At 48.7% G+C, this 25,602-nt stretch overlaps 1 protein-coding gene across 4 annotated transcripts in view; it reads right to left on the bottom strand.

Moving 5' to 3' along the window:
- Positions 1 to 25,602, bottom strand: part of rptor (regulatory associated protein of MTOR, complex 1) — a 143,368-nt gene that overhangs the window by 41,047 nt on the left and 76,719 nt on the right. For all 4 annotated transcript variants that reach the window (XM_042703862.1, XM_042703863.1, XM_042703860.1 and 1 more), the window contains exons 9-18: positions 18,445 to 18,545; positions 17,127 to 17,271; positions 12,961 to 13,036; positions 10,398 to 10,499; positions 7,217 to 7,300; positions 6,617 to 6,727; positions 3,697 to 3,771; positions 3,489 to 3,554; positions 1,434 to 1,625; positions 390 to 530 (exon numbers count right to left, since the gene is read on the bottom strand). In XM_042703862.1, coding sequence (XP_042559796.1) covers positions 390 to 530; positions 1,434 to 1,625; positions 3,489 to 3,554; positions 3,697 to 3,771; positions 6,617 to 6,727; positions 7,217 to 7,300; positions 10,398 to 10,499; positions 12,961 to 13,036; positions 17,127 to 17,271; positions 18,445 to 18,545 — 1,093 coding nt within the window. The remainder of the gene's footprint in view (positions 1 to 389; positions 531 to 1,433; positions 1,626 to 3,488; positions 3,555 to 3,696; positions 3,772 to 6,616; positions 6,728 to 7,216; positions 7,301 to 10,397; positions 10,500 to 12,960; positions 13,037 to 17,126; positions 17,272 to 18,444; positions 18,546 to 25,602) is intronic.

Raw genomic sequence — 25,602 nt, 5'->3', positions numbered from 1 at the left:
TCAGATAGAGCACACCAGCGTCAGGTAGAATACACCAGCGTCAGGTAGAGTACACCAGCGTCAGGTAGAGTCAGGTAGAGCACACCAGCGTCAGGTAGAGTCAGGTAGAGCACACCAGCGTCAGGTAGAGCACACCACCACTCACATGTTAGCCACAAACAGGACAGAAGCTGCTAACTCATCATTAACAACGAAGGAGCTTGTGAGGTAAGCTCAATGCTTACACTAGAACCTATTTGACCCTTAACATTACGTTCATTTTCTTTCATTATGCTTCAAGGACTACCAAAAGTAACATTTAAAAAGCGGGGCCACAGCAATCCTCCCTGGAATGGCACAACTAAACCTGTCTGTCTTTTCTGCTGACAAACAGCAGGACTTTTGCCCACCTTGCGCACGACGGGACTGCCGTCGTTGATGAGCTGTGCGAGCATCATGGCCACGTTGTGGTCGATGGTGGTGGAGTGGTCCGTCCGCTCCGCCGTGTTGCCCACAAAGGTCCCGAGAGCGAAGACCGCCGCACATCGCACCTGCAGATAAAACACACAACCTTTAGCCTCCGCTAACAGAACTACATTACCCACCTTCCATCTAACGGCCACAACTCTAAATAATGAATCACTCAACCTTACGAGAATCAGAGGCTCGCTTTCAGTAAAAGGGAGATCACAATTAATGGGTGAGTGCGCGTGATTTACAACAGCCTGGTCTTTTGGTTGAGGGATGAATAATTCTCTTATAGTAGCGCAGCCACGCGGGGGCAGAGTATCCGGTTCAATCGAGATGAAACTGCTGCCGACAGTCCTCAGCGGAGAGCTGCAGCTGACACGCGCGTGCTCCCGCATTCTAAACGGGGGTCCGGCGGAGACAACACAGGGCAGCTGTCTGATGGAAGTAAAGCCCCCGGATAAGCCAGTGTGAGGGCTGGGGGTCTGGCTCTGAACAGATGAAGGGTTCTGCTCAGTTCATCGGAAAGACAATTTACGTGACCCACATGGCAGACGTCATAATTAAGATCGTATAGGCTTTACGTCTCGTGCAACATTTTATACTTTCGCGTCGGCGAGTAACCGGATCAATATGCTGCAAAAAACTCAAAACAGATTAAATGAAAGCAAGGATCAATACGGCTGCTGCCGATGTGCTCATTGTTGATTAGCGAGGAGGCGCCCTATTAACTCCAGGTTAAAACCAGCCATTCGCCAGCTGTCTCTCATTCGCAGTGTATGACACCAATAACCTTTCCTATAAATTAAATTAGCCGATAGTGGACCTAGGCAAAGATCCAGAGCACGGCCCAAAAGTAAGTACAGATTCCCTTTACATCTACAAAGTGAGTGACACGTTTGAGCTTTTCGAGTGAATCTAGCGCTGGTGGGGTTGTGCCAGGGCTCGTGGTGGTGGTGGTGGTGGTGGTGGGCTGGCTGGCGTACCTCTGGGATGGGGTCGGACAGCAGGCTGTAGAGCTTCTCGTGCGCGCTGTCCCTCACGCCGCACCAGCGCGCCGAGTCGAAGTTCTGCCAGATGCGGCCCAGGCAGATGGCCACCCACTGGCGCAGCAGAGGGTGCGGGTCGTTCAGCTGCTCCAGGCAAATGGCAATCAGGTTGCCCTGGAGACAGGCCTCCTAAAATAGGGGAGGGGCAGGAGGACGAGGAGTGTTATGAAGTGTTATTTCTGTCAAATCCAGACTCCGAGTACTTCAAGAAAACTCATCTCATCCAACAGACTAGAGGCTAATTTTTGTGAAACCTTGTTTAGCAACCCTGCCATCAAAAGTGAACAAAGTGACATAATACTGTTGGGTGTTTTTTTATTTGTTGCTTTTTTTTTTTGCATTGACAAATAACCATTAAATGCATAAAATGTGTGCGCGGACAATTTGACTCATTAAAGCTCATTAGCGACGTTGCCCAATAAGTGCTCCATCCGCTCCCATTCACCACATCCTGCGGAATATAAAAAGCTCCAGAAGTGAACAGCCTGCACTCAGCCTGCACTCCGCCTGGCTGTAATGGGCCTCTCCCGCCCTGCTGCTGCTGCTGCTGCTGCTGCTGCTGCGGAGCGCTGCCTGATCGGCTCCTCACTGCTCTTAATTCACAGGCAGCCACAGAGTGGAGCAGGACTCGCTAGCACAGCTTCTCATTAAAGGGATTCTTCATCTGCTTCCCCATTGGAGGCCCTGGTTGCATCAGCACGGGGCTTAGCTCTCTTTTCAGCACTACTGACAGAGCAGTGATGCTCTGCTCCAAATACCACTCTCACTCTCTCTCACACACTCTCTCTCTCTCACACACTCACTCTCTCTCACACACTCACTCTCTCTCTCTCTCTCTCTCTCTCTGACACACACACACAGCACTCTCTCTCTGACACACACACACACTTCACCACTTCCACCAGGTCCCCTACTCCTCTGATCACTCATTATTCAGCCACTGGCGTTGGGGTCCCCTGTGAGAGCGCTCCAGCTCCTGCTCCCACTCCCACTCCCACTCCCACTCTCACCCCCACTCCTGCCCCAACTCCCACTCCTAATGGAGCCTGGCTCTCCTCTCACCTCTCCCCCCGTCATCAACACACACGCTCCCGAATGATTCACCGTAATTCAGACCCCCTTTTTCCCGCAGTTCGATTTGGAAGTCTGTGTGATTGTGCGCTCGACAGGTCTCTCTACCACAGGTCGTTTCCAGGGCAAGGAGATTTACAACAGTAAACTGGCGGAGTGTGTGTGTGTGTGTGTGTGTGTGTGTGTGTGTGTGTGTGTGTGTGGAGTACAGAGTGCGGTTCTGCCCCTTGAACCCCATTAAGATGTTTAGGGGAGAGCTTGGCACATAACTACTCTGCAAATGGAGATACAAACCGCAGAATGGAGGAAGGAGAGGGGAAGAAAACAAAGAAGGGAAACAAATAGAGGGGAGTTTAAAACACACATCACTTGCCAGGCGGAGGAAGGCGCATCAATAACCCAGCCAGGCAAAGAGCAGCGCCGGCGCTTGCTCTCATCTATTATTCAGCGCTAATCAGGAGCTCCGTGCCGGCGGCGCCGGGCGCACACACACACACACACACACACACACACACACACACACACACACACACACCGTAATGAGAGCCAATCAGTCCGAGGCGTGCGCCGACACGGGCGAAGGGGAAAGGACCCTGCCAGAGAGAGGTGGGGATCTGTGTGGTTCGGAGGTCTTTGGGAATTGTCCCCCCCCCCCCCCTCGGAGAAGCCCCCCCGACAACAGTAAGACACTGTGACAGTGAGTGACGGCGTGGGGAAAATCTGACAGAGGCAATTAGACCCGCAGGCAGCTCGGAGAAGTCAGACGTGCGGGCGTCAAGTATTGGCAGGATTGAAAATAGTGTATAACAAGCGACGGTGAATCCCAAAACACACACACACACACACACACACACACACACACACACACACACACACACACACACACACACACACACACACACACACTTCTCAGTCACTCACCTGGCCAGTGTTGTAGCTATTGACTATGACAGCCAGAATGAACACAGCCATGGTCCGGTGCTCCGCCTGAGAAACACAAAGGGATGACCACTTAACACGTGTTCAGTTCACTCACAGCTGCACGCACACGACGAGAGAATACTGTGACAGATATGCAATATGGTTCAGCAAGCAAAGATATATTAGCGAGTGATTCGTGGATACTCACAGGCATGTACGGATCAGCCAAAACCGACAGGAAGTACTTGTGCCCGTTGTCCTTTACGAGGTCGGCTTGGCAGGACTGAGAGCCAAGAGAGAGATATAGGGAGAGAAAGCAACATAGAGTAAAACCGAGAGAAATAGAGAGAGAGAGAGAAACAGAGAGAGAGAGAGAGAGAGAGAGAGAGAGAGAGAGAGAGAGAGAGAAACAACCTGAAAACTTTCTATAAAGTAAATTAAGGTGCAAAGACACACCATCAAACAACCCTATTAACTCCCATATTCCCCCTACTCCGCATCTCATCTCTTCTTTACTGCTTGTTACGGGGAAAAAAAGATGGATCCCCGAACGAACCCCGCGAGACGCTTAATGCCTCTCGCACCATCCACTAACCCTATTTGTGCTGTTTGCTGGGGCGCTAATGCACTCGCAATGTTACCAAAACACCCATTTTCAGCCCTTTTACTCGTCAGTGATTCAACAGGCGCCATCATAGATCACAAGTCCTCAGTGTGCAGGAGGGCTTAATGGCCCAGTTTCAGATGGCTTCTGGTCTCCATCACTCCACTTTCACTCCACTCTCTCTCCTTCTCTTTTATTCCTTTTTAAGAAAGAGCAAAGAACACTTTCACTTTCTTTCTTTTAAAATTATATTTTTTTGTACAGAGAACAGAGCAGTTTGGGCCAGGAGCCACAAAAGGCCTGGGGGGGTGAGGTCATAAATTTCCCCGTCTGACTGTACAGCTACTCGGAGGGGGTTGAGTTTTGGTGAATCCAGGTGAATCCGAGTGCCAAACAACCTAATCCTCCGCCCGCCCTCCCTGATACATCCCACCGCTGACACCTCACACGCCGGGGCGGCTCCCCTCGTGAATCCTGAGGGCCCTGGGACACTGGCCCCCACCAAGTGTGACCCCCACCAAGAGGGTGTGACACCGCCTTTAGAGAGGGACAAGGTTTTAATAAAGGCTGCCAGAGGAGAGGCGAGGCGAGGCGAGGCGAGGCGAGGCGAGGAGAGGAGAGGAGCGAGAGAGAGCGCAGCTCTCTGCCCCAGGGGTGAGTGGGTTTATGTACAGGGCAGTGTGCCCACTCTAGGCCCGTGGGAAATGACATAAAGCGCTGACGCGACGGCCATGTCAACAACGAGCGCAGAGCATTTCTACATGCAGCTGCACCTCGGACTAAAGATGGGAAATATTTGCTATTTGATAGTCTGTCTCTTTATTCCCCTTCTGTCTTTCTCCATACACCAATATATATTTGTATGTATATATATATAGACAGCTGCGCTCATGTATATATATATATATATGCAATAGTGATGGAGATAATTTGCAAACACTGTTAATTACTTAAGAATGTATGAATCATGTGCTTATGAAATGGCTTTTCTGTGTGCGTGTGTAACTTAGAATATTAGGTGCCACTTAGTCTGCATATGTGTACAAGAGCATGTTTAGACCAGAAGTGATAAGAAGGGTCGAACTGTGCTTCTTCCGACCTTGCAAAACTTCTATCCTTGCCTCGGACGTCAGAAATCCACCACGTGGTTATCCTTGCTGAACGCTAAACTTCTGTCTATATAAACCTTGTGCGATGTGTTTATCATTGCTTCACTTTCAGCCTTGTGCTGGGAGTGAGCCCGATTGCAATTGTTGTTTGTCTAATAAATATACTTATATGCAGCTCCGGAGTCCTGAGGTAACTAGGGTGAATTTTCACCTATCAAATAGATATATGCTTTAAGAGCATAGTGCACTGGTGCCAGTGATATATATATGCACAAATGCACTACTCTCTTGAAGCACCAGTGTAAAGACAGAAGATGAGTTCTGGAGGATCGCTTCCTTCTCTCTACGTATTTAATCGCTTTGTTTTAGAACTCTCTTTCCTTAAAAGTCACAGGAGTGAGAGAGAGAGAGAGAGAGAGAGAGAGAGAGAGAAAGGACACAGATGTATGGTAGTCACTAAAATCTCAGGCACGAACAGCAGGGGGAGGAGGAAAAAACAATTGTGTGAGGTTTCAGACTGCAGAGATGTCTGCTCCGCTCCACAGAGGCAGCGGAGGGAGACGCCCCAGGGTCAGAGCAAGAATGGATTTCAGCTTCTTTTTTTTTGGGGGGGGGGGAGAGGATAGCCTTTCCCTCTTTGTCTTCACACTTCACTTGTGACCACAGAACACAGAGGCAATTAGAGTCCATTAAAGTCTCCTGTCAAGAGACGGAATTAACTTCTTTTTCCTTCTTTTTTTTCTTCTTCTGTGCTCATTAGTATCAGTCTAAAACCTTTTTTTAAGAACACAACCAAGGTTTTATTATCACGCTCAGGATTTACACTTTTTTTTTTAATCCAAACGATGTGACCAGTCTGGTCCACTGGGACCAGGGAACTCTTGCCAGAACGTTCCATCACATAACCTTTACTGTTCCCACAAAACTCAAGAAATTGACAAACCATGACCTATTTTACAAGCCTGATCTTATAGATAAATACCTATATGTCCTGTGCTGGGCCTTTGTGACCAACCTCGTCACATAAAAAAAAATCAGACAATGTAATTATACTTCGCTTTGGACAAAAGCGTCTGCTAAATGACTAAATGTAAATGTAAAAGACTATTGCTTTGGTTCCACCTCCAACATCAACCAGCACAGATCGGTCACTGTTCAGAGCCAGGCCAGGTCTGGACAGCTAGGAGGGGGATGTATGTGGTCTCAGATAGGAGGGGGATGTATGTGGTCTCAGTTAGGAGGGGGATGTATGTGGTCTCAGATAGGAGGGGGATGTATGTGGTCTCAGATAGGAGGGGAATGTATGTGGTCTCAGATAGGAGGGGGATGTATGTGGTCTCAGATAGGAGGGGGATGTATGTGGTCTCAGGGGGAGCTTGGGAGTGGCCCTTAGAGACAGGGAGGGGTTTACTCACGCTGTCCACGGCCAGGATCTTGGCCCAGATGAACACCAGCAGCGGCCGCAGCTCCCGGGCCGAGCTCTGCAGCAGCTTCAGCACGTACGGGAAGATCCCCACCGACAGGGCCTGGGGGAGAGAGAGAGGGAGGGAGAGATGGACAGAGAGAGAGAGAGAGAAGAACAAGAGAGAGAATGGGATAGAGAGAGATGTGGAAAGAGAGATAAAGAAAATGTAGAAAACCTTTTATGAATGTCAGTGTACTTATTGTGAGGCAGACAGACTCAGAGTGACAAAATGAAAAAAGAGGGCCAAATAATCCTTACATTTTTACAATCTAAAGATTTCTGAGGAGTGGTGTGATTAAGCTATAGAAGGCGTTCGTTCTGAAAGTATTTAAAAAAATATACATAAAGACTAAAAGCGCACCATTAAAAAGACTAGTAAAGCTGATCAGAGCCATATTTGTTGATTTTTGTTTCAGGAAGGTATTGCCACATTCTTTATGATGCATTCTACACATTAAAGATATATGCTAAATGTAACACTGCTACCAATACACTAAAATACACTTGAGTGTTGGGTTGATGCAAAGTAAACAGTCCGCTGGTGCCTCACCAAACTCACGGCCCACGGTCCCAGGTCCAGGAAGCGGCCGAGTAGGTCCAGTGCTCGGAGGCGGTGCACCTGGCTCAGGAGGACCTGAAAGAGAGCAGGCTGAGGGTGAGGCATGCCCAGTGGCACGGCGGATGCTTCACGTGTGCCACGGAGCAGGTGGCGCGAAAAGAGCAGGTGCTGCGGGTCTCACACTCCACAGGTCCTGGCAACACTCTGTGTGTGTGTGTGTGTGTGTGTGTGTGTGTGTGTGTGTGTGAGTGTGTGAGTGTGTGAGTGTGTGAGTGTGTGAGTGTGTGTGGGTGGATTGGAAGCTCAAGCCTGACATAACATGACATAATTAAGGTGTTCAGCTGAGCGTCTTATATAAACTGGCGCTGTGTACAGGAATGTGAAGGAGTTCAAATCAAGTAGGTGCACGTGCAGGAATCCGTGTAAAACTTTACATTATGCATACGCTCCACGTGGGTGATTTTACATGGAGTGACAGTGTGCATCAAAAACAACTGTAGGTGCAAGTTTGGCATAGCTTTGCCCAAAGGAGCATTAAACAAGCACATTGAATGTTTGTGGGATGAATTATCTGTGGGGACCAAAATCAATATGCATACTTAAATATGCTTACTTAAATTATTGCACCGATAAATGTTTTCAGTGCTGAGAAGAATCCGTATGCGTTTGTGTGTTAACGAGTGGAGGGAATGTGCATCTGAAAATATTTATACAACTGGTTAGTGAGCGTCGGTGTGTTTGGCGCGGGCCACCCGAAGGACAGCGTGAGGCCGGACGTTGGTGTTCCTGTGCGTCGGAGCCTCGCTGCGTCTGAGGACCCGAGCAGAAGGGCTGCCCACGTTCCTGCCCACGCAAAAAAAACAAAAAAGTGCACCTAGCAGCTATTTACGCCCCGGGCCCCTGTCTGTATTATTAGACCTCAGTGTCACGCAGATCCACTGGACCGTGACTGGATGCTGTGCTGGGAGGGGGGGCACTGGACCACGCCCGGGCAACCCTTACAACACAGGGCAGGACGGGGTGTGGGACAGGGCGGGACACAGGTCAGGGGGGGGGAGAGAGGATGAGGAGGGGGGAGAGAGGAGAGAGGAGTTCTGCTGTAGAGCGTCCAGAGAAAGGGATTAGTTAGTCAGCGCGTGGAGGAGTGCCAGGGTGGCAGGGCGGGCGCTGGGAGGGGCAGAGAGAGGACAGGAACAAGGAGCGCGTGAGAAGAGAAGAGGGGAGATGAGATCATTGCTGGAGGAAAAGTGCTGAGCGAGGCTATGGAGTTGTACGGGACAGACTGACAGCCAGGTGCCAGGTTGGGTTGGGTAAGGTGGGCACAGATAGAGAGTGAATGTGGCAGTAATAGAGAATTACACGTGCAGAATGTCAGACATCCACACTCAGTCTGTCACAAACGTGCACATATTCTCACATACGTGTGTGCTCACATTCCCACATACGCACTCACCCACTCTTTCCCACACAGAACATTTACACAAATTGATCTCTTCAATCAATCAATCAATCAATCAATCTCACACACACAAGCAATCCCTCATGTACCTCGTACTTCCACACATGTCGACTTCCACACCCACGCTCTCTCACACACAAAAGCACAGATGAAATACACAGATCTGCAAGGACACAGACAAGCACTCTCACACAAACAAACATAATCTCTCACATACTCACGGACATACACAGATCCCTACCTACACACCCACACACACAACCACACCCACACGCACTCACAAATAGTGTGTGTGGCACAGGAAGTCGAGCTGTGGAGAGAGATGGGCATAGCGCCAGGGGAAGACGTAAGGTACCTGTGCCCAGCACATAAGCTCCCCGACCGCACACTTCTCTGCCCTGCACCACTCATTTCTCAAAGCTTCTTATCGCTGGATCTCTCTCTCTCTCTCTCTCTCTCTCTCTCTCTCTCTCTCTCTCTCTCTCTCTCTCTCTCTCTCTCTCTCTCTCTCTCTCTCTCTCTCTCTCTCTCTCTCTCTCTCTCTCTCTCTCTCTCTCTCTCTCTCTCTCTCTCTCTCTCTCTCTCTCTCAACATTATGGTGGATTCAATCATTCCCTGAAAGCATACGTAACTACTCAGGGATACATAATACATAAATGGAAGTTTGACTTCATGTGTATATATTATAATAATAATATCAATAATTATAATAATAATAATATTATATAGTACACTCATATAAACAAAGGAATGGCACTCAAAAATCAATGGATTCCGCAAAACTTCAAAAAGTGAATTTTCTTCAGTTTGCTGTTTGGCATTTCAGTTCAAAGCAGTTTTTCTACATCTGCATTGAGCATCAAAGAGTTGCCCTTTCAAACCGACTGGAGACTAATCTTTCTTGTGTGGGCTGTTTTGTATTTCAGTAAGGAAGGAAGGCGGGCCGGCAGGAAAAAAATCAAACCAACACATCACAGGAACCCGCAGAACAACAACTAGCTTGAAGCCTTCATCTGTGAGGAAATATACACGCATGTAATATCAGCACAACACATAAATAACAAACCTCTCACTGAACTGCACATGCCAGCACTCAGATGCATGCATAGATGCATACATTCATGGACAAATAGGCATACATTTACACACACAAACTAGTCACATTGAAACACACATTCATTCAAACACACACACACACACACACACACACACACACACACACACACACACACACACACACACACACACACACACACACACACACACACACACACACACACACACACACACACACACGTGTTCATACACCATCCGTCTCTCACTGCCTTTCTGCTTTCTGTGCTCTTTGCAGGTCCCTATGGACGGCAGGAGGAGGAGGAGAGGAGGTTGAGGGGGTGGTGGGGGGTGGGGGAGCTGAGTCAGGGGGAGGCGGGGAGACGCACACGCCTGCCACCGCCGCCGCCATCACCCAGCTCCTGCCCCTGAGAAAGGCCCTTACTCCTGCTCACATGAAGTGCCAATCCAATTTCAGCTCAGAATAAAAGCTCCTGCAGTCACATATATATATTTCCAATTTACAGTCCAGGGGCCAGGCTGGCAGGAGGGCCAGGGAGCTGCTGGGGATTTTATGGAGCATGTGTGGAGAGGAGGGGGGCAGCTGAGAGGGGGGGGGGGGGGGGAGGAAGGGACTACGACTCCCAGAATGCCACATACCTGCAGGACGATAGGAAGCTGCTCTGGGGGGTTCCTGTTCTCCACGCCCATGGTAAGCCACACCTGGAAGGCTGTCAGCTGCTCAGCGAAGAAGGGACTGTGCTGTAGGGGGCACACACACACACACACACACACACACACACACACACACACACACACACACACACACACACACACACATATATATTAAAACAATGGTCTCATTTCACTACATTACATATTCAATGGTGCAGAGGCAACATTCAGGAATCTGATGAGAGCTACACACCCACATCAACACACACACACACACACACTTTCAGGCACCTGGCCAGCTTCTGGTATTGATCGGAGCACCATTACATAAGCTCTTATATAAAGGAGGCATCTCCTTTGTGATTTCTGAAATAACCTGCCTGTAGCGTCACAGCTCGCCTGTGAACTGAAGGCCGATGTATGATCATACTATAGACAGGCGCCTCTCTCTCTCTCTCTCTCTCTCTTTCTCTCTCTCCAACCTCGTCTTCCTACCTGTTTCTCTTCCTCCCCCCTCCACTTCCTCATTCTGTGTCTGATGCACTGACTTACTCTCTCTATTAGTAGAAATCCTTTCCCTTCTTCCCTTCTTCCCCTCTCTTACTCTCTAACTCTCTCGCTCCCTCATCTCCGGGTGGGCATACAGACAGTGACACTCCCTCCTTGGTTATTAATTGCGGAGGCCCAAAGTTTTATCGTCCCATTAATATCAAAAGGGGGAATTAAAATGGCCACCCCCGCCCCTCGCCTGCGCCCACGCAGCTGGTAAAATATTAGTGTGGCACTGAGTAAATTCATTTGGGGACGATCAGACCCCCCCCGCCGCCCTGGATGGATCCGGCTTTCCAGGAAGGGACTGGTGCAGAGGCCAATGAAGAGGTGATGCTGAGAGTAACCTGTTTATCTGTCAATCTGTCTTATCCTCAAAAAAAAAAAAAACACACAGTTTTCTAGATGTCATTGTGTGTGTGTGTGTGTGTGTGTGTGTGTGTGTGTGTGTGTGTGTGTGTGTGTGTGTGTGTGTGTGTGTGTACGCCACGACTACGTTCTGCACTGAATCACGTTCACTCGATCTCTATTGATTATATATCATCTTCCTGTATGTCTTCTTCACCACTCATTTCCTCTCTACAGTATGCTTGCTTATATATATATTTATATCTGTGTGTGTGTGTGTGTGTGTGTGTGTGTGTGTGTGTGTGTGAGTGTGTGTGTGCGTGCAAAGAATTAGACAAAGACATGCACCTCTCACAAATATCTGTCTGATTGTTTGATTGTGTGTGACAGAACGGACGTATTTGACCTTAATGGCTTAAGCCCTCCCTGCAGCCCCTTGCATATCCTAGCTCTGTAATCATATACGCCACACACACACACACACACACACACACACACACACACAGCAGCCCCTTGCAAACCCTAGCTCTGTAATCATATACGCCACACACACACACACACACACACCCTGCAGCCCCTTGCATATCCTAGCTCTGTAATCATATACGCCACACACACACACACACACACACCCTGCAGCCCCTTGCATATCCTAGCTCTGTAATCATATACGCCACACACACACACACACACACACACACACACACACACACACACACACACACCCTGCAGCCCCTTGCATATCCTAGCTCTGTAATCATATACGCCACACACACACACACACACACACACCCTGCAGCCCCTTGCATACCCTAGCTCTGTTATAGTACGCCACACACACACACACACACACACACACACACACACACACACAGCAGCCCCTTGCATACCCTAGCTCTGTAATCATATACGCCACACACACACACACACACACACACACACACACACACACACACACACACACACCCCCTGCAGCCCCTTGCATACCCTAGCTCTGTAATCATATACGCCACACACACACACACACACACACCCCCTGCAGCCCCTTGCATACCCTAGCTCTGTAATCATATACGCCACACACACACACACACACACACACACACACATCCTGCAGCCCCTTGCATACCCTAGCTCTGTAATCATATACGCCACACACACACACACACACACACACACACACACACACACAGCAGCCCCTTGCATACCCTAGCTCTGTACTCATACGCTTGTTCTCTACCCCTTCACCCTTCATATCTACAGATAAGAACATGGCGGGGCATGGAAGGTTAGAGGTGTCCAGTACATCCCCTTTTTCTCATCTCCAGCTATCTATAGCTTCAGGACAATGGGCCCCTCAACACACTCGATCACTCCATGTTCAAGGTCAACGGTCAGGGGGCACAGTCACAAAGGTCAGTGTCGCACCCGTCAGAGTGGGTACTACTTTCTTCAAAGGTCCTCCAGCCAATATGGCAGACAACAGAGTTTGAGTTTCACTACATAGTAGAGGTTGGGTAATCCAATTCACAGCTGAGGACAGCACACACACTCCCAGCCAGGCGTGCATGTCTACATGTGATGGGGGGAAGGGATAGGACAGCTGATCCTGGACCTGCTGGTGATGAGATGGAGATCCACCCTGACTTACCCTGAAAGCGGTGCCCTCCTCGATGATGGTGGGGAGTTGGGAGAGGCAGATGTCCACCGCCAGGTCCCAGGCCTGCCTGTAGGGTGCAGCAAACACACACAGGGTGAACGAAGATGGAGGAGACGGAGTAGGAGCTGTTTCTCTTCAGGTTTGGCCCTCACATCTGTGTATGTGTAACAGGTTGCCAATGCACAACCATCTGTTCTCATCTAAAATGATGCCGCTTGAACAAACAGAAATCCTAGGGCAAACCCATAGCCTACACAAAAACACTTCTTGGCATTCAAATACTCACAGAGTCCTAAATAGTATCAGATGTGAGCATTGTTTTTCCTCCAACACACTGTGCTGATGTGTAACTCTTGTGAAAACTGAGTGGTTGGTTTAAAACATGTTTTGAAAAGCGCTTGCATGGCAACCATCTGACAACAATGAAACAGTTAAAACAGAACTCTGTGGGAAACTGAAGAGAGGAAGAAAAAAAAAAGCGGTGAAAGAAACAAAACCCAGATGCTCCCAAGATGCATCTCCTGACCTGGAACAGAGAGACCTTGGGGGAGTGTGAAGAGGCTGTCAATCACCACAGGAGCTTCATTAGCTGCTATTGATTCATCTAATGCTCAACCTCATGCTGATAAATGATTGAAAAAAAAAACAGCCTGAAGACTAAATTGTGACCTTGTTAATGAAAACCACAAACAAGTTCATTATTATTACCATTTCCTTTATATGGAGGATAATAACATGCTATGAATATCCAATACAAACTAAATGAAAGGGGGAGGTTAGGACGAATGTCAACATTTCAAAGCCAAAACTTCCTATACATTGAACCCAAATGAAAAGTGATGGAAACAGCTAAGTATGAGGATGCTCAACAAAATGGCTGTCGTTTGGGCTCCTCGAACTGCGTAACGCTTGACGTGAAGACTGTGAAGAGGTCTTTGAGGACAGACGGGATCCTAACCGAACTCTGTGAAGGGGTTTTAAAGGATAGAGCGCGGATCTCGTCAGACTGAGTGATGCCGGAGAAGCTGCTGCTGCATCGGCTTTGATCATGGAGGCTGGGAAGACTCCGGCAGCCATATTTAATTCATGGCGTTGCGTAATACGCATCAAAACCCCTCCACCCGTTCAAGAGCCACTTCTTCGACTAAATGGCCGTTGAGTTTTCAGCCTTCCCCTCCACTAGGTTTTTTCTCTCTCTCCCCCTCCCCATCATCCTTTCTTTCCCTTTCACTGTGCTCCTTTATAAAAGCCTCCACCAGTCAGTCTGGTTATATCGCAGAGCCTCTTTTCCCGCCTCAGTGGACCTAGCGGCGACAAACTGCTACATTTAAGGCTTCTATGGCCCTTCAAGCTTGTGCTTGTTTGTTCAGAGCAGCCGGTGTGTGTCTGTTCTTTTATAGTCTTGACAGCTCTGGCATTCACAGACTGCACCGCACGGAGATCCCTGCGTCCCCAGAGAGAGAGAGAGAGAGGGAGGTCAAGATCCCAGATGCCAGTTTTTAAGGGATAAGATATTAGTTAGGAACTCGATGGCGGTGTGGTCAAAAGCCTCTGCGTCAGCACAGAGACAAAGTCTCTCGGCCCGGTACAGCAGACACCTGCAGGACCGCCTGTCTGGTTCTCATACTCCGAACACGCTTGGAAGAATTTCACTGTAGTACTCGAGTCAACAAACTGGACCATTTGTCTACATTTACCTGAAAACCGGCAAATAAAACTCCACATCGTATTTAGTCCTGATTATACAGACACATTCATTGACAGTGATGCAGCACTTCACTTAAGAGGCCCGGTGCCAGGGTTTGTTTCAGAACGAAACCAGTCACACACCAAGGTTCTGCCAATCCAGCTACAGGAAGCTATCAACATCTACTCATCAAAATCTACTACATATCGAAACACATAATAAGTAACTTAGCAACTGCTACAGCTTGCTAACTGCACATGATATGCATCACGTGTCATGGGGCTGAGTAATAACAGTATGATGTGCCTGTGCCACATCTGAGGGTAAAACCCCCTCGATGTCTGGGTTCCACGCCGGGCTGGTCAGCCCTCCTGCAGGGGGACAGGGACTCTGCTGCAGTGGCCTTACGGTGAGCCGCAGACAGCCCCGCCATGCTGCAGTGGTCTTACGGTGAGCCGCAGCCCGGAGCCTCCCCCCCTCTGGAGCCAGTGATAAAGGCATCATGGCGCAGCGCCGCGTGGTGCAGGGTTGGGCTCGCGCCGCCAAGGGGCCCCCGCTCGATCCTCCAAACGACTCCCCCCTTGCCAATTTATTTCCTTAATGCACCCCCCCTCCCAAATTAATATTAAAGAGAGAGTGGGGCCATTTGAATAACAATTGGTGTTTGCATCTGTGCGCTATCATCCATCAACACCTTGCTTTCACTCCCCTACCGCCCTCTTCCTCCTCCTCCCCATCCCTCTCTTTTTCTTAACACAGGCACAGTTCCACTTGGTGTTGCTCTTCTTTAGATGTACTCTTTATCAGTGTGGCAAGCAGCAAAGAGTGCCGGAAAGTAGGGCTGAACGATTTGGGAAAATAATCTAATTGCGATTTTTTACCAAAATATTGCGATTGCGATTTAATATGCGATTTTTTTTTCCCCTCTTTTTTCCCCCAACAAAACGTAATGAATGATTTAAATATGAACAACACAATATTAGATACATTTAGTGTAAAATATTCTTTCCCACATTTTACATTTTTATTTAACTGCTCATTACAGAAACAAGAACAACAAATCGGTGGCTTTGCCACTGTGCATTTAAGTAATTTAAAAAAAGTAATTTTAAGTATAAACACTAGGCATGCACTTTTTTTAACACTGTGTGCAAAATGTACCATCTTAAATTTTTTTTTAAAAAAATTATAATTTTTTTTTTTTTTTTTAGACCACGTTTTTTAATCGCGAACGTTGCGGTTAGAAAATCGCATTCTATCATATCGCGATTAAATCGCAAATGCAATTAATCGTTCAGCCCTACCGGAAAGTTCCGGAAGAATTAAATCGGATCAACTCGGTTTTTGCGGCGGGCCAAGGCGAAGCTCTTGTGTGCCGCCCCTATCGTGATAATGCGCTTTATGAAAAGGTAAAAGCCTTCAACATCGCTCACGAAGCCTCCCGTCCAAAGCCCGTGGAGGGGGAAGGTGCATGTCTCGACTCCATCACAGAACCAGAGAGAGATGCTCGCTAACTCACGCCGTGGAGTCGCACAGCTGCAGGAGGCACAGCGCACTGAAGATTTGTCAGATTGAGTTGTCAGCATGACACTGATGAAGGCAACGAGTGTGGGGGGAAGAGGGAAAGAGAAAAAGACAGAAAGAGGGAGGGAGGGAGGGAGGGAGGGAGAGAGAAAAAGAGAGAGAGAGGGAAAGAGAAAAAGAGAGAGAGAGGGAAAGGGGGGGGGGCAGAGGGGACTTGCAGCAAACTTAATGCGTGGCAAAGATATACAGAGGAAAATGTCATCATAAATAAATAAAAAGGAGCATTCTTTTTTTTTCTTTTCGAGATGGTAATTGCACTCTGCTGGGTATGCCGTAGCATATGCAGCTAGTGGATAGGTTGGGAGCCGGCTGCTGTGTTTCTATGGGCATACTCTGAGGAGGTTCCCTCAGTGAAGGAAAAAGCCTGAGGACATTAGAGTACATCAAGTTCTGCTTTCAACACAAGAACACTGCCCTCCTGACACTGCTGCAGACGCACACACACACATGCTGCAGACGCACACACACACATGCTGCCTGTCTTCAGTGCGAGGCGGTAACGTGATGTACCGTAAGCAGTCTGAGGTCCCCAGTCATGAGCCCACTGTGCAACAGGTGCACAACTTTTGTGAGTGTGTGTGTGTGTGAGTGTGTGAGTGTGTGTGAGTGTGCGAGAGTGTGCGAGAGTGTGCGAGAGTGTGTGTGTGAGTGTGCGAGTGTGCGAGTGTGCGAGAGTGCGAGAGTGTGTGAGTGTGTGAGAGTGTGAGAGTGTGAGAGTGTGAGTGTGTGAGTGTGCGAGAGTGTGTGTGTGTGAGTGTGAGAGTGTGTGTGTGTGTGAGTGTGAGAGTGTGAGTGTGCGAGAGTGTGTGAGTGTGCGAGTGTGCGAGAGTGTGTGTGTGTGTGTGTGTGTGTGTGTGTGTATATTTATGAGAAAAGGCTGACTCACCACATGGCATGCATGTAGGTTGGTGGAAGGCGAGGGCTGCTGACCGGCGTGCAGTTGTATGACCTCATTATCCTCTCGGCCAACAGGAAGTTGCGGAATAAGCTGGCCACCAGCAGGTCCTGCCGGAAGAGCTTCTGAAAGAGGTCTGCAGAGAGGCGGGACAGGATGAGAGAACGAGAGTGGGACTGGGGTGGAGGCGTCAATCAAATAAATGAAGAGACAAAACGAGACGTTTCTGCGTGAGGACAATGGTGAGGAACTTCACAGTGTGGTTTATAGGCCAAAGAACGTCGCCTGTGACTGATGTCAGGAATGGGGGTTGTAATGATATTTAAGCCGAACATGAATGCTCTTCAATTCTTTAATTCACTTTAAATGGGACAACAGTCCCTCTGATCCCAACCTATTCCTCCTACACCCCCCTTCCCTTGTCTCTCGGCACGCTATAATAACGATATAATAACTAATGTGTGTGTGTGTGTGTGTGTGTGTGTGTGTGTGTGTGTGTGTGTGTGTACGCGGTGGATTAAACTCGGCTTGCCTCCGCCGGGCAGATTCTTCCCACTGATGCCTGCTGATTAATTAACACTGCCGATTTACCCGAGGAACCACGACCGCGCCTCCGCAGACCGCCACCATCGCTGGTGTGCCAGATCATGCGCCGAAAAAGAGAATAGAATATTAAAAGGGCTTAGAAGCAGCGAGGCTCTGTGAGATTCCTTCCCTACTCTGACTGAGGAGGGCCACTTCGTTCTTAAAGGAGATGGTGATAAATAGTGTGGTATCCTTAATGAAAGCGTAGATTAGCCAGTGCCTTATCACTATTAAATCTCTCTTATGGGATGATTTCACAGACTTTTATGAAACTGTTGTTGGTGTTCAGGTAATTTATCATTCCTAATCAAGGAAACAAAGTAAACTGCTGCATTAAGTAAACATGAAATGTTCTTTTAATAATTTGTAAGCATTTTGAAGAATATGTTCTCCCTCTCTAAGCCTACATGTACTGATTGGAGTTAAGGTATGGTAACTGGTGAATCAGTTTCCCAGTTGCTTATTTTTTGTACTATAATAGAGTTGGCTTGAAAGGTTTATACACAATACAAGCATTATCGAGCACTCTCCAGGATAATGCTTGTATTGTGTATAAACCTTTCATTTCAAATCACTTAGACTGAACTGTTCATTTTGCCAAAAGTATTGCAGCATGGTCCAAGCCAACTCCATTATAGTACAAAAAATAAGCAACATAAAGATGGGACATGAGGCCCTTGTGCATGTAGCGCACATGCCGCATAGATGAAGAGCCATTACGAACCTCTGGGTAGAACATTCCATGCGATGGTGTCTGTGATCGCCGTGAAGATCCAATTAAGTTCCCCCAGTGGCGTTCTTCTGTCATTCAGTCTGCCAGGTATTCTTCAGATAGGAAACATGGCCACACACACACACACACACACACACACACACACACACACACACACACACACACACACACACACACACACACACACACACACAAATTAGTATTAAGCTAACACTAACATAAAAATCACAAACAAAAAAGATGAAAATCAACAGTGCTTGCCAAGAACTTCCACACAGCCTCCCATCCATCCCTTAATCTGCCTGAAAGGGGCTGTCTAATCTGGAACATTACTGCAGTAGTTAACAAATGCCAATTTGCTTTCGAATAAACACACACAAAATCCTGGCAGCTCTTGCCGTTCCTGCTAATGAAAGAAAGGGGGGAAAAAAAGTTTTTATGGCTCTGTTGCTTAGGCGGCCATTACGGCTCCACAGGCTCCTCTCCAGCATGAGCAAACACATGTAATGAGGCAGAGAGGAGAGCCAGTGTCTCTATTAACTGAACTCAGCTGAACTGGTCCAACTCTTGTCCATGTCAAATACAGACTGAGTAAAACCACAACAAATGGACTGAAACTGGGAGGTAAGGGAGCCATTTTGTGCCCCATATTAGTTCAGGTTGGGTTTAACGGATGACATTTGTGTAGGGCAGGGCTGTGAATAGGGAAGTGACCAGAAGGTCAGTGAGACTGCCAATATGAGTTTGGCATTCAAGACACACCAGGATTGAGGTGTGTGTGTGTGTGTGTGTGTGTGTGTGTGTGTGTGTGTGTGTGTGTGTGTGTGTGTGTGAGAATGAGAGAGAGAGAGAGAGAGAGGGTGGAAGAGTGACAGGAAGAGAGTTTTTGTGAATGTCGATAGCAGAGTTTGAGAAAGTGGCTGAATGCATATTAATCCTAATATGCGCTCTAATATTACTAATATAAGTTCTCTGAGAGTTTGTTCTTCGGTGTTAGCGCTCGATGAGTGACAGCGATTGGCAAATGAACACAGGGACCTGCAGACGCAGACGAGAGGCCGTCAGGCAGCCTGACACTCGCACAGGACCAGAAACCGCAGAGCACGACGGCTGCCATAATCAACACCCCGACAGCCAGCATTACACCTGCCACATCCCCAGTCTCATAACCGAACCACTGAAGTCAGAGAAGTGTGTGTGTGTGTGTGTGTGTGTGTGTGTGTGTGTGTGTGTGTGTGTGTGTGTCTGTAAGAGTGAGATAGAGAGAGAGAGAGAATGAGAGGGAGCAAGAACAAACTGTGAGAGGGAGCAAAAGAGAGAGGGAAGAGGGAGGGAGCGAGAAAGAGGGAGGGAGAGAATGACAATGCCTGTCAGAAAAGGTGATCCAGAGGAAACTGGGGGTCGTTTGGGTGTGTGCGTGTGTGTGTGTGTGTGTGTGTGTGTGTGTGTGTGTGTGTGTGTGTGTGTGTGTGTGTGTGTTTGTCCAAATTATTATTATCTGTTCAGAAGACATAGGGGTTGATATTTAATCTGTGCTATAGGGGAAACCACAGATCTTCCAGTCCTGCGACCCAAAATCTTTTCCATTTTCAATTCTGCAGGGCTACAGGCAAAGCCTTTGTGAGATCCCAACTGATGGATGAGAATACGAGAAGGAGGGCGACAGACACAAAACAGGCGCAGGAGGGGAAGCGAGAGAAAAAGGGAGGGGAGAGAGGAGAGAAAAAGAGAAAAAGGGCTGGAGGGACTAAGAGAAAAGGAGAGGAGAGGGAAAGAGAGAGAGAGAGAGATCCTCCTTTCCCTCCCTCTCTTCCTCCCATCTGTGCTGCGACATTTCTGCTGTGTGGCTGTGGGAGTGAGGAGAGATCGATAGCACATCACGACCTGCTGCTACCGATGATGATGATGATGTTGATGAAGATGATGAAGATGATGTGGTGACTGGGGGGTGGGGTCCATGCCGGGTAGATGATGATTTTGCGAACCGAGTGACATTCCCATCGGGCGGTGAGAGGGACACCCGAGGGCCAGATTAGACAGATGACCAGTAAGCTCTGCGGCAGCCCCCACCCCCCCCACCCCCCCGCCTTCTTGCTCTGCTCCTGGAGAGGGTTCATAGATCAAACACGCTCGGCACGCGGCGAGCAGGGACTGCACCAACAGCCCATGTCTTACGTCAAAAGAGCAGCACGTCCCGCTATCCAAACAGCCATTCATCTTCATGCCGCCCGTTCAATCACATGTGCACTGGGGGCAGCAGCCGGCCCAGAGGCTCACAAAGGCTGATATCCAGCGGACCCTTTATGCCGTCCACACTCCATCATATCGCGTATTCCTCTCAAACGTCACTGCTTTTGTGCTGTTGTCTGTTTTGTCAGAGCTGTATATTAAACCGCTCCTTAGTCCGGAAGGTTCCTTAAGTGTCGTGGGAGTCTGGCGTTTTCTAGGATGTCTCCAGCGCACAGTACATTTGACTCCCTCGCAAATTCCCAAATGGAGGGTAGAAACCAGTCGATAGAATTTGGGCTCTCTCTCTCTCACTCTCTTTTTTTCTCTCTTTCTCTCTCCCTCTCTTTTTTTCTCTCCCTCTCGCTGTCTCAAGGCCGCCTCTCCTAACAAGCAAAGCACATGCATCTCCTAGGGCCAAGAGGTGGGAGAGGGGGCAACTGAGAGGTCATCTATAAATAAATAAATAAATACATAAATAGAGCTGGGAGGTCTAAATACAGTCTCCTTACTACTTCTTATTTGCCTAACTTTTAGGAAAGGCTCATTCAAACCTACTAATTTAACGTCGTTAAATACGACAATGTAACAAGTAACTCAAAACACAAATTGAACAAATGCATCAATATGTGCAAAAAGCAATGAATCGAATGACAGAATCTTTCAGAACTTCCAATTCTTTTCAAAAGAGACTAATCTTTTACGAGCATAGATAATTGGGCTGCAATGTTATTTGTTAATTAGCATTTTATTTATAACAGATTTGATTTCCTGTCCCAATGCGTCTTAAAACATATTATGGCATATTATGACTTGCGCAGCTTAATCAGTGTGTTAAAGTGCTACAATTTGTCATGTTTGTACTCATGAAATGGCCTCCATTAACACCCCTCACCACCACCAGTGAATTTAAGAGCTGTAAGCTTTAGTGCAGTTCGCCGCAGAAATATCTATTCAATATTTCACCAAAATGAACACCGTGTGTGTGTGTGTGGAGCGCGGTGAGAGGGCGACCCAGCCCATGCCCCACTGGGCCTGCCACCACGCAGCCATGCCTACAAAAGGGGCACACAACAACCCGCATCGGTGTGGCTCGGCTGCCAACCGCGCCTGCCAATACAACACCGAAGCGGCGGAAAGCAACACGCCGCAGCCCTGCTCTTACACCGTGTAGCACAAGGACAAATGAGGTTCTGAGTCCACAGGCGTCGGGGAGGAGGGGGAGGAGGAGGAAGAGGATGAGGAAGAGGATGAGGAAGACGAGGAGGACGAGGGCGCAGGGGGGAAAAACAAGAGAGTGAGACGGACAGAAAATGGATATCCTGAAGATGTGGCGTGGCTTATCAATGCTTGCTCTTATCTTGAGGGGCAGAGACAGACGGGGGCATCATAGCACTCGATGTCATTGATGAATAGAACAAGAAAGAGGAAAAACTCAGCGTTCAATCCACAGGTAAAAAATAAAAATGCAGTCTGTCATACCCATAGTGCTTACTGGAATCAGAATCAGAAGTCAACTGACAGAAAGTCAATCATTAACGCATTTCTCTCTAATTAAACTAGCAAGACTGGTCCATGCTCTCATACTAAGAATTTAATGAGAACCATACATCTTATGAATCACCCGCAACACCTCCTAAATTAGACCCAGGGTTCATCTCAAGCAAAGTGGTACCTGCCAGTCATGGCCACCGATGACCAGTGATTAGCCTACATAGTGAACGGAGCCAGGCATGGATTCATGTCTCACTCTAATGAATCTGGAAAGCAGGTCACTCGTCAATACTCATGTGCCAAGACATTAATGAGAACTGAACACACAGGGTAAAGCGTATACCCGTGCCCTGCCCTCAATTAGACCTACATATTGTCATTTCATGTCATCCACCTTGACGTCTGCCTTTTGTGACCACCAGCGGTAATGCTACACAGCGATCGGAGACCCAGCTCTCTTAACAGGGCCGGGGACACTGCATGTAATTAACAGTCTGATAGCGCTGAGTCACGCGCGTTTCCGTTATGCTTGGAGCGTGCGGTGGGGGGTCTTGTCCAGAAACAACCGGGGGAATCTTGCTTTAATCTCCCCGGTGTCAGCTGAGCTGAGACGGGTAGGGTGTGGGGCTGAGACGGGCGGGTGTGGGGGCTGGGTGCGGGGCTGCGGGGGCTGGAGGGAAATATCCATTAGGAATGGTTCCAGCGGCGATGTGGTACGTCAGGGAGACAGGGCTGGAGTCACACAGGGAGATGAAACGGTCCCCTTGATTGGGCGGTCAACGTTACCATGGAGGCGTCGCTGTTGGGAGCAGGAGATGTTCAATGACAGCCTAGCAGGGGGGCCTGGTGGTCTTTGTCCCTTTCATCTCACCCCCCTTCACTGTGATGAATGAAACCATTTCTTTGTGCAAGCAAGCCCATGTGTTTCAAGTGGTAGGGTCTGTACATGTGTGTGTGTGTGTGTGTGTGTGTGTGTGTGTGTGTGTGTGTGTGTGTGTGTGTGTGTGTGCGTGCATGTATGCATTCGAGCGTGCAACTGAGAAGGGGATGTGTGTGTGTGTGTGTGTGTGTGTGTGTGTGTGTGTGTGTGTGTGTGTGTGTGTGTGTGTGTGTGTAGGCATGTGTGATGACTGTTACTGACTGAACACGACATGCTCAATTAATCTGCAGTGTTACATGAATCATTATGTAACTACTGTGAGGTAAAGACAAGTGACCCCATGACCCCTTGACTATGAACACGTTTGGAATTTCAAAGAATACGAGGAAAGAGTGGGGCTGCATCCGACCGTGACATTGGACCTTAATGTATGGACCATTTGCTTATATAGAATACATGGATCTAAGTGTGTGCCTTTGTGTGTGTGCCTGTGTGTGTGTGTGTGTGTGAGTGTGTGTGCGTGCCTTTGTGCGCGTGTGTGTGTGCTTGTGTGTGTGTGTGTGTGTTTGTGTGTGTGTCTGTGTCTGTGTCTGTGTCTGACAGCTCTTGGCAAAAGAACAGTGTGACACTGGGCCATGTGACGGGTGACTCAGTGTCTCCTGCCGCTCCGAAGGCTGGTGGCAAAATGTCATTCTCCCCGAGCCGTCCTCAGCACTGACTAGCATGTCTCGGTAGCCACGTGTGCTACGCTACGCTACGCTACGCTACCCAACCCCTCCCCAGCAACCCCAACTGTACCTGCTTCCAAAAAAAGGCGCCCCCTAGTCTAGTGGCTGCAACAGCACTCCTGATAGAACAGTGTGCAGTCAGAGCCTATCCTCCACCACGGAAGTCATCTGGAGACGCTGGAAGTCCCTTCCCCTTCCCTAACCACCCAACTGTACCAACTTCCACATGAAGCGTGTGTGGCGCCCCTTATTTTTCTTCCCCCACTTGGCTCAGCACAGAAGCGCTTGTTATTTATCATCTTTAAGGGCAGGGGAGCCGGGGTGGCAGGGAGGCTGGCACCAGCCCTGGGCTCACAGCTGCCACGGCTCCGCACACAGCCACAGCTCTCTCTCTCTTAATATCTCTCTCTCTCTCTCTCTCTCTCTCTCTCTCTCTCTCTCTCTCTCCATACCTCTCTCTCTCTCCATCCCTCTCTTTCTCTCTCTCTCTAGTTCATGAAAGCAGGCTGCAACTTAAACGATGCGCATGAGGGGGCTTAATTCCACTGTCTGGTCTGCTGGAAAAACCCACATCGCCCCTTCACCCACCGCCGCCGCTTCAGACGTTTGCACTGGTGGAGCGAGTGGCTCCCTCAAACGCTCTAATATTTACGGAAAAGCCTGGGGCGTTTCGTTCCGTTCCGTTTCACCGCAGTGGGCTGGTTGGGAGGTTCCCCTCCCTCATTTCAGGACACTGAAGTCGAGTCCCTCCAGCGCTGAGATAATGGTCAACATCGTGTATTCATGAGCCAGGTCCATTATTTAGCTGCGTCCAAAAAAAAAGCAGAGGGACTGCGTGTGCCTGCGGTTCACAGATGCAGATCCAGTCTTTGCGTGTCAGTATATGGCACAGGAAGCCCCCCGACACAGCTTGAGGGGGTCCTGTGGATAAGTGGCTTCTACTCACACTCACACACACACACACACACACACAAAGCTTGAAGGGGTCCTGTGGATAAGTGGCTTCTACTCACACTCACACACACACACACACACACAAAGCTTGAAGGGGTCCTGTGGATAAGTGGCTTCTACTCACACTCACACACACACACACACACACACAAAGCTTGAAGGGGTCCTGTGGATAAGTGGCTTCTACTCCACTCACACACACACACACACACACACACACACACACACAGCTTGAGGGGGTCCTGTGGATAAGTGGCTTCTACTCACACACACACACACACAGCTTGAGGGGGTCCTGTGGATAAGTGGCCTCCGTGACGTCCTGCTGCAGACAGGCTTGAAGACGTGAAGGTGGCCGTGAGAAATCTTGAGCTCTCTGTGTGAACGTCAACTCAAAAACCTACTGCTTTTCGCTATTAATATTCTGTGTGCCTGCTGGAGGGCCGATGTTTGAAGTGTGTCAGCTGCCACAGTGGTCGCATTGAGAGCGGAGTGCGCAGTCAGATCAAAGCTTACAGTAAGCCGAGACGGGTCAGCGTCGGGTCCCAAGGACGCGGCCCCCGAGTCTGCCCGCGGAGAAATTAAAGATAATCTTTCTTGTCTGTTTGTCGAAGGCTTATTAATATGCTGACCCTGAAACGCCATGTTGAATGAATTTTGAAAGAGTGGTGTGTGTACACACACACACAGCTCTGGACACACTGCATTCGACAGCCGCCGGAGCCAACCCTCTGCTCCTGAAGTTCTAGGAAGTTGGAGGTTTTGTTTGTGCCTAAATAAAACATTTCTGATACTATGATAGTCTGAATAAAGTGACTTCAATGACTGAACAAAACTCCGGATGGGACAGGGAGGAACCAAAGAACG

This window comes from Clupea harengus, chromosome 26 (assembly GCF_900700415.2).
Source record: "Clupea harengus chromosome 26, Ch_v2.0.2, whole genome shotgun sequence".
NCBI classification, from domain to species: Eukaryota; Metazoa; Chordata; class Actinopteri; order Clupeiformes; family Clupeidae; genus Clupea; species Clupea harengus.
This window is presented reverse-complemented; position numbering and strand designations above follow the sequence as displayed.